General features: G+C 33.3%; 1 protein-coding gene across 1 annotated transcript; it reads right to left on the bottom strand.

Annotated features, from left to right (window-relative positions):
• Positions 1-190: 190 nt before the first annotated feature.
• Positions 191-5,828, bottom strand: LOC105166142 (methyltransferase, putative (DUF21)). Its single transcript, XM_011085385.3, has 12 exons — positions 5,419-5,828; positions 4,393-4,469; positions 4,204-4,287; positions 4,006-4,119; positions 3,588-3,674; positions 3,345-3,484; positions 3,159-3,246; positions 2,910-2,983; positions 2,044-2,165; positions 1,442-1,674; positions 1,106-1,152; positions 191-877 (listed from the first exon to the last, which is right to left on the bottom strand). The coding sequence occupies exons 1-12, from the start codon at positions 5,594-5,596 to the stop codon at positions 760-762; spliced, it is 1,362 nt and encodes a 453-aa protein (XP_011083687.1). The 5' UTR covers positions 5,597-5,828; the 3' UTR covers positions 191-759.
• Between the last annotated feature and the right edge of the window lie 4,275 nt (positions 5,829-10,103).

Here is a 10,103-nt window from a genome sequence, read left to right as displayed (position 1 = left end):
GACGAGCTATTATATTTCATAAGATTGACTAATTTCCAAACTTTCAAGAAATTTTCCAAATAATTATCGTCCGAAATAGTATGTATATTCATATAGGATAAATTACATTCTCACCCCTTAAGTTAGACCTAATTACACAAACCCTCCTAACATTTGCAAGATTATAAATACATCCCATAAGGACTTCAGGTTGTAATTATAATTATAAGTACAGCTCTTATTTAAAGGCAAAACCCCTCAAGAAGTGTACTGTAATGTTATGAAACACATGAAATATTTGTGTAATTAAACCTAACTTCAAGGACTATCAATATAATTTACCCAAATGAAAACTTTGACATATTGGCTTAGCCGAACTGCAGCATGAGGTTGACATAGATTCTTGATGAAAGCTCTACAGTGCAACTTCAAGCAACAACATCAGCACATTCTTGGCTGCTCAACAGCTTAAACTTGAATCCAGCCAGGCCACTGTTTACCTCTACAGCAATAAAGTCATTAAGACTAAGTTCTGGATTTAGAGTTGATTTAACTATCACATTACCAGGAAATAACCGATCCGAACTACTGGAACTTATGAGACTCTTTACAAATTGTCTTTGGGAACTATATGTGCAGGTCATTAAACGGTGGACGGACTTAATAGGGCCTTGATCAAGATCACTAATCACGCTATGATCTGATGGTGAACGGCTAAATTGGATCGAGCCCATTTTAGAACCACACCGACATGTATATGTGTTGATGTAGCGGTCGGTGCTATTGTGGAGTACTGGAAGCAACTGATTGAAGAGGAGGTGCTGAAGTTGGAGGTAAAGCTTGAATGGAGTTTAACTGAGGAGCCTTATCCTGAGAAGCATTCATGTTAATCTTTATCCTGCAAAAGAGAAACATCCGATTATTTTATTTGGTTTCTGCCCATCAGTTTTACATTTTCAGTCTAGTGTCAAACTTGCTTTACACTAAACAGCTCAGTCTAGCGGTCTCCCAACATTTTTGCAGAGAAGCTTCTGCATATGTTTCGGCCTCTGACTCACATTTTTCACATGTTTGCAAGATTCAAACAATTTTATTTCAGAGATTAACATGGAAGAAAGAATTTTACCTGTTATGTATGTTCACATATTCATCTGTTTCGTCCAGTATCTCCTCCTGCCACAAGAAGCAAAGGTAGCGATAGAAATAGGTGAGCCGAAGCAAAGATTACTAACAATAGGTGTCTGACAGTTTTATCTGCTAAAGAGGAGTACTCATACTTAGTAGAACTGTTCATGAGATATTATTTAATATTCGCATTACGTTAGCATGGGGCAAATTGTTCTTGAAAAACAAGGGGAGTAAAAAAACCACGCCATTTTTCTTAATAATTGACAAAAATGAGAAAGGAGTTTGGAAGAGTTAGCTGCTTTTTCTCAAGAGATTAACTCGAATGTAGGAGTACCTGAAGAAGTTCCTCAATGACATCTTCCATGGTAATAACACCAACTACTTCTTGATCAGGTGAAAACTCAGGAATCGGAGAGGTATCCAAATCCAAAATACAAAACGAACAGCCCCTGTGTCTCTTCTTGAAAGCAGGAGTAGATGGAGGACTTTTCTTCACTTGATCATCAGCCTTATTGAAGATGGAGTCAGATTCATTTGAGATGGATTTTATTGCAAAGTTCTGATTATCTGCAACAGGGCATAAATTATCTAGTAAACTGATGCATGTCGGTAAAAACAAACACATTTGAATCTTTACGAGAAGCGAAAGTAGGAGAACAAAAATGATGGGAGATGTGAAACTCAAGTCCTACTTGATAAAAGGAATGCTCATACAAAATACTTGAAGGTTTCAGTAAGTGAAAACCAGAAATGAATGTGACTTTCTGTTGGCAACGTACTCAAAGAGAAATAAATAACTTCAATCGATCGTGTTACACCAGAAAAATCAAGGAAATAATGGGAGGTTAATTTCTTTTAACTACCCCTCCCTCCACACAACTATAAAAGAAAATATATAAATCCTGCTGTATAAGCATGGCTTCTCAATGTCTATACCTTCTTTAGTTTTCTGCAATGTCTCTTTCGTTTGTTTTGAATCCTTATAGACAACAGCAAGGTGGCTGTGACCCTTCTGGAATTCATTCAGAATATCATAAAGGGGCATGTTTTCTGAGACCCTGAAATCATACAAGGAAATGCATGAGAAATTAGCTAACTTTGAATTGGAGGGGTGTGAATGAACAGAGAGAGGATGCAAATACAAAATGAGTTCGGTGTGCAGTTATTAAGAAAAGACAAACTAGCATGTCCTCTAGCACCAAGTTTTACATATTTGATGGAACTAATCTGTCGGAGTGCTCTTCCGAACTGTGACCGAACAAACATTTTGATAAGAAATTAATTAGTGGATGGTAAACAGCTATTGTGAGGACAAATTGTTCTCCTGGATTTTCCTTTTTCTTCCGCAATTATATTAATGGAAAGAGGCACCCAGCAACAACAAATGGCCAATGTAAAAATCTGGAAAACGAATTGAGATTTACTGTTATAGTCATTAATTTCACAATCTCCGACGCACAAGATTACCATGGAGAATAGAAGGCCAGAAATACTTCATACAAAAAATTAACAAGCATTAAAGTAAACTCTGACATTGGGAAGCCATATAATTAACAAAAAGATGAAGAGCAGATCGGCATTAAGATAACAATATTTCTAGGCGATCATCTCTGATTTCCATTGTCTTTAATCCATGCAAATTATGGAACAGCTTATAAAAGCAGAACCAATTATCACTATCATGTCATCTGAGGATATCAGACTAATGCTCTCAATTGAAGCCATTTTGGTGTCTTCAAGTATCAAGGGTTTTTTTATGTTAAAAATGGTAATGGAAGATAAAAACAAAAGTTTATCCTTACCGAGGAATTTTCCTTATTAACATTTTTCTTAGAGGAACTGAATCATCAGGATCAACTGCCAGAAGATTTTTAACCTACATGTGTAAAGACAGATCAGATTCCGGTTGAAACAATGCAGATCACATGCTGTAAATGTATATGGAAACGAAAAGGTTCTGATGACATTATCAAGATTCTATGATCAATCCAGATAATAGAAGTAACAAAACGCCAATATTGCATTTGCCGTCAAGAAGAATATAGACTTACCAATATGAGTCCAATGATATTGTTTGGATTTTTATAGTAAACAGGAACTCTACTATGGCCCATTGTCATTATAGCATTCAATGTCTCCCTGTATATGGATAGAGAAATGGGAGATTATTTAAGGGTTGGAAACTATACATAGTTGTAGGGATATTAATTAAATCTAATAGCAAACAATAAACGCACAAATTAAGAGTTCCGTCCAGATCAAGAGAAAATGCCTTCGCTATAGGAGTCATGGCATCTTTTGCAGTCTTCTCAGTCAATTCCAGTGCACCAGCAATTATTGTCGTTTCATCATGCGTCAGATCCCCACCTTTCCCAGCCTATCACCGAAAAAGGTATGTCAAAAAGTTACCCTTCAAAGTAAGACTAATGCATCATCTTCCAGAAAACCAAATTGCAGAACTCAATGACTGAATAGTTTACCTCATTGCCATGGAAATCAACAAAAGTTTTCAGCTCAGCTCTACGTAATAGTGCAGCATGCCCCTTACCGAGCATCCAATCCAGAAACTACAAGCAAAAAGGTCCTTTGAATCAGAAAGGCATAAGATAGGATCTTTTTAGTGATTACAGTAATCTGAGGAAAAGAGATGATGAAGTTTCTGATTCATGCAGCATGGCTTTAAGAAATAACTCGCCATCCAGTCAAGAAATGGGCAAATTCGTGGAAACCTGGTTATTGATGACATATATGTATAAATTTTGTCGTGTTCTTTTACGGAATCTAGTAAAGTGGTTGAAAAAAGGAAATACATAACTGATAGAACGACCATATCACATAAGACAAACTATGTCATAAGAGCAGACAACATAATGAACAGCAAACTTTCATTTCATTTACCTTGCTAATTGGATAAGCGACCGGGAAGAACAGCCAAAGAAGAAGGCGAACAAATGGTGCCGTAGTTGCTCCAACAGTTAATCCATAGCGAGTACAGATTGCTTGAGGCAATATCTGCAATAAGTAGGATGAAAATTATGCAAGAAAAAAAGACCACAAAAATCCAATTCTGCTGCAGTTTGGTAGCAGATTGACCACCTCACCAAACATGAGGATGAGTGTGACCGAAACCAGAATTGCTGCCCATGGAGGCACAAGCTTGTCCAAGAATATGGGAAGTGACTACAAGCAAAAGACGGTCATAGAGTTTGGTAAGCTACACAGTAAAAGACCATAGAATTGTAATCACGCACGCGAAGGGCATCAAATAACCGATGCTCAACAGACCTCCATCGCCAGAGAGTTGCCAATCAAGAGTGTGCAAAGCAAAAGATGTTGATTTTTCACCACCGGAAGTATTTTAGCTGCGAAAAAATGAATATGATCACTTTATTTGTCCATATTCCTATGAAAATAAAGAAAAAAAGAATGCAAACATGAACACTTATACACAAGTTGACATCAACAGGCTTACTGTTATCCTAACGGAAGGTCCAAAAATAAAATGGTTAGAGAAGAAACTAGATAAGAGTGTCAATTCATTTAGAAATCATAAAACATGCTATTTTCGGAAGTCCTAGTCACTAGACAGCTCCAACACCACCTCCTTTTGCGTTTGCCGCCCGCTCAATATAACAATTAACTTTAGAGAACAAAACTTGAAAACACTAAACGGGAAGTACTAAATAATATAATTTTTCAACAAAAGCCTGTAGAAGAAGAGACAAACAATAGAAAAAGAAACATGACACGTATGGCATTATTCTGAAGCAGCACTGATGTAACTACACTCCACCCTCAACCCCTTCCAGAGGAACAAATTGGAAAGCAAATAAATATCTTTACATCCCAAGATCATGGCAGAAAGTGCAGGCAACATCAAGTACTGATGGGTGAACAATTAATCAACTAAGCCCATCAATCTAGGAGTGCTAAATTCAACTTGAGTTCTTGATCCTCCTCTAGCAGCACTCACTACTCATACAAGCATGCAGTAATTGCAATTAACATGTTCAAGAAGAAGGCAACATCAAATGTATCTGAAAAATAAAGCAAACCAAATCAATCAAACAACATCCAATCAAGAAATCCAAGTGAGCAACTTAACACAGACAGTCTACAAAAGCCCAAATCATCAAACCTAAGATTCTGCTCCAAAAACAACCCAAGAAAACCATAAGAAAACCAAAACACCAACCTCCAAAGTGAGTGATAAAACAGAAAAGATTCCAGAAACCCAAATCATCAAACTCACAAAAACTAATAAATTCTACTGAAAAAAAAAAGGGAATAAAAGAGAGTATAACACAGTACAGGCATGTATGCGATCTTGGGGGCGGCCAGATTTGCTGAGAACTTCAAGGTCTACAAGGCCAAGAGACATGAGGCCAAGAGTCAGACCAGCCATGAGGCCAGCAAAGGCCACCAGCCCTATGATTATCAGCACAAACAGAAAAAACTTGCTCTCGCAACATGGAATATCATCAGCCATCTTTCTCTCTGTGTGTGTGTTGTGCTGCTAGCACACTTCCGCAGCGCTTTTCAAGAAAATCTTGCAGTTTGTAGGGGGTGTGCTTGTCCGTATCCTCCTATTCCTGTTTTGATTCTATAGTGAAAATATATATCTTTTTTCTTCAATTGTTAAAGTTGAATTCGCTTCAATTTGGTCAGAGCCCATTTGGAATCAAATCGACAATTTGTGCGTGTGTGTAGGTGGAGCAAAAACGTTAGGTGATTGATTGATTATTATGGAGTACTGCTACGTGCTGAGCTGGTGTTTTTCTCGCCCTCAAAATATTCACCGTCCATTTTGGATAGTACAATTGCGTCTCTCCGTTGGATGACGGCAACTGTCTGAATTAATTATTTATATTCTAAAATATACTATAAATAAAAACAAAATTATATAAATTAATATATTATATTAAAAATAAAACAAAATTAATTTCTAGATATTATCGACATAAAAAAAAATCGTGTAAGTGGAATTTTCATATTAGTATAGATAATTAGTATAAATCATATAAATGAGTAGAATCATTAGAATAGGGGTGGTTGAAGATACATAATGATATTTTTTATAATTTAAAAAATCAGTGTCGTAGTGTAAATAATCACTTTTTGTGAATGAAAATAGAATTTTCTTTTTTATATAGTATAAATTGTGTCAATAAAAAATTCTTATCTAAGTATTTATCCAACCAAATCAATTACAAAATAGATGGGATATAATTGATCACTTTCTTGAATCATAGTCCAATCATATTATAAATATATTGCACTCTTATATTTAAATTAATTTAAATTCGACCAAACCTGACTTGAATTATAATTTCTGATATTGATCACTTATTCTATTACAATTTCAAATATTTTGTACGAACAAATCATCACATATATATATATAAAGTACAATACAATATATTAAATTTTAAGAGTAATTATGATATTCTTTTTTTAAGTTTAGTATAATCATACATAAATTTTATATAATTTAAAAAAATTATATTTAATATCTGTAACGTTTATTTTTATTTAATAAATAGATTCTTTGTTATTAGATGAGTGAAATCGAATTTTCATGTGATTGAAATTTCATTTTCTTTATGATGGATTTTTTAAAAATGTGAAACACTTTAAATATTTCAGATGGATTTTCTTTTTTGCTTGAATTGATATAATGACATCAAGAAAATTTTAATCATTAAAAAATTTATTATACTAATTATTAGTGTCAATTGTTTATAACTAACCAACAACTGTTATTACAATAAACTAATAATTATTATTAAAGTAGACCAATACTCACACGTTTGTGGAACTCAAACCTATGATCATAGGGTATCGATTTGCCCAACTAAATTAGACCTCATTCATCAAGTGGATTTTAAAGTAAAGATTCAAATTTCTACAGACTTTAGGGTAAGTTACATTGACACCCCCCAGAGGTTGTATTAAAATACACAAATACCTCCTACTTTTTGCAGAATTATAACTACACCCCATGACGTTATAATTATAATTACAACAATACTTTTTATTTAAATACAAAACTTACACAAACACCCCGTGAAAAATATTGCACTTACACCCCTCGTGGGGTATAGCTATAAATTTGTAAAACACAGGGGATGTTTGTATAATTTGACCTAACCTCAGGAGAGTGTTAATGTAATTTATCCTATATTTTATTATTTACTTTGACATTTCATTTTTCAAGTAATGCTTTCCAATTTACATATTTATATAGGGTAAATAAGGACGAACTCCATTTGACATAATTATAACATCCTCTTATTATTTGAAAATTACTAATATTTGTATGATTTTAACTATTCGTCTAACAATTAGCCAAATATGTCTATAAGGTTATCATTCATTTTTCATAGTAAAATTATCAAAATGTCCTTATGTGCTATGAATCATAATTTTATTTATTTTTTAAATTTTTTTATGAATTAAGTGGATAATTATGTACAATATTTTTAAATATTCATCCATCTCGTCTGATTTTTTCATATATTTATTATTTTTTAAAGAGATACAACAAATACAAAATTTTGGAATTCTATTTTTTTATTTAATAATTTTTTAAATAATAAGATGTATTATTATATTAAATTTAAAAAAAAACTCGTAATTGTTCTTTATATATATATTCCGATATAGTGTATTTCTTGGTTTGGAAGTATGCGTGGGTTATCAAGAGATAATAACAACATGCGCGAGAATATGAGTGGGAATATTGGTCCTGGGATGGAATATGGTGTGCTGGACCCCACTGTTGTGAATAGGCGTATTCCAATAGGGCTGCAGTGAAAGTGAGATAGCGCCAACCACCTTTCTCTTTAAAGGCTGCACTATCAGGAGAATAGTATTTCCAGTTGTGTTACAACTGGATATTTTACCAATTTTAAAATAAATTTTATAAACTAAAATACTCACAAATTTACATTTCATTTATATACATATATATGTGTCTGTAAATCGGACTTTTTGAATTTAAATTTATGTCTCTTTTACATTTAATTTTAATATTTTAGTAAGATCTAATTTAGAAGATCAAAGATTGTGTACATAGGGTTGGGGCTGGAATTTTGTGGACGTAGTGAAATTTGGTATAAAAAAATCTTAAAATAATATGTCATAATTTATTTTCTCCACAATTAATATTTTTTTTAAAAAAAATATAATGCAGACATAAGGTATGGTTATAAAATTCTGATGGGATGAAAAACGTGATTATCGACAGTTTCATAGAATCATGAGTTTTCAATGATTGAGATTGAAGCTTATTAGAGATGGCAAATGGGTCGAGTAAATTGCCATGAATCTGTTCTATTTGGATTTTAATTATTGGATTCGAGTTAGAATACGAAGATAACCAGCTTTGGAGCGTATCTCAAGTCCTGTGGTGGACTTGCTTTGACGCCGTCCCAAATAATTTTTGCATTTTAAACTCGCCAATTCTAGAGTTGGACTAGATTAGAGGTAAGTTTCATTGAGTTAACCGAGTTTTTCTACTTCATCCCCCATAGTACTTCTAAAAGATATGCTTTTTAACCACTAAACGTATTTGAAATTATTGGATTATACCATTTGACGTTGTTTCTGACTCGACTAAGAAAGATATTGTTTTACTTAATTTTGTATGAGCCTCATGATTCATTCCTAAAAACGTGTCTTATTTAAAAAGGAGGATATTTGAGCTTATAAGTCACCCCATGTTTATATATCTGCTATCAATATGGAATGCGCCTACATCATTCGCCCTTAAAATTAGTAACTTAGGACGGACACATGATCTCTTCCCATATACAATACATATCGTAAGTGTAAGTATATTTTCGCTTGAGATAATAAAAAGCGTTTCTTTATTTTCAGGAAAAGAATTATCCCTAAATAATTTTTAATATACGTGTGTGTATTGAATGCATGAACGTAAGCATGAGTATGTATATTTGTTGGTGAAGGGTACAGGTCATTTGCGAATTTAATTCGAACAAGGATAAGAAGGGTGATGTTGGATGGTTGGATATTGACAGCAAAACAGGTGGATTTAGCATCAGCATGGTCCATCTCATTTATTGCTACACTTATTTGCATCCCAATGTCGTCAGTCTCCACTAAATAAATATACACAAAGCTGTATAAGATATAATAATGATTTAGAAGATAACTGTAAAAATAATTTTAGATTTTTTAACACACCTCACACCACACCACACCAACACAGGAAATCATGACCATAAGATGAGTTTGTAAAATAATTTCCGTGAAACATTTCCATTTTCATTTATTGATGGTAAAATATAATGTGTTATAAATATTTTAGAGGATCAAGGAATTTTAAAAATAATGAGAAAATTTAATTTAAAGAAAACAAGTAGTCCATACAAAAGCGCTGATACTGACGTTATAAATATAATGCTAGGTACAAAATCAATTTTGGTCTCGAGGGTCGGCCTATTTATACAATAATCGAAGTCGCAAATGTGCTTTTAGGGAGGATCTTCCTAGCTTTTTATGGCTACCTACACTTCATTATTTCAGGAGTATTAATAGTCATTACCTACTTTAGTCATGATAAAGATAGAGAAATTCTATTTTGTTCATCCTCCGACTCTTTTTATGTGGCTATGATTTACTTAACCAGGGCAAATAGATAACACTATTGCATCTACTATTCAAATTTTTGTTGAAAATAAATCACATCACATAATGAAAGTATAATATTTTCAGAAATAAAGGTACGAAGTCAAACGTACCAAATCGACGTGGTACAATAAATTACAGAAATAACCCTAATCGATGAATCATAGCTGCGTAATGGAGGTAGTTGAGAGATATAATAGTACTTTACCCTTACTTATCCTAAATAATATAAGTTCGTACTAGCATAAATATCTCTTCTCATTTTCTCATTAGGGAAATAAGTGAAGAACTTGTACTGAATTCTAGTGTAAGTGTGTTGAATTGCATCCCATCAAGATAAATTC

The sequence above is a fragment of the Sesamum indicum genome, linkage group LG7, assembly GCF_026168435.1.
Source record: "Sesamum indicum cultivar Baizhima isolate 11 linkage group LG7, ASM2616843v1, whole genome shotgun sequence".
Taxonomy (NCBI): domain Eukaryota; kingdom Viridiplantae; phylum Streptophyta; class Magnoliopsida; order Lamiales; family Pedaliaceae; genus Sesamum; species Sesamum indicum.
Note: the sequence above shows the minus strand (reverse complement) of the source record. Positions and strands in the feature narration are given on the sequence as shown.

Bases quoted from the DNA above. Each gene is read 5' to 3' on its own strand.
- LOC105166142 (XM_011085385.3), bottom strand. From the start codon at position 5,596: ATGGCTGATGATATTCCATGTTGCGAGAGCAAGTTTTTTCTGTTTGTG. The intron at 4,120-4,203 runs GTGGTCAATCTG...TACTTATTGCAG, and splicing joins TCATCCTCATGTTTGGTGAG to ATATTGCCTCAAGCAATCTG. The intron at 2,166-2,909 runs GTAAGGATAAAC...GTATGATTTCAG, and splicing joins TTAATAAGGAAAATTCCTCG to GGTCTCAGAAAACATGCCCC.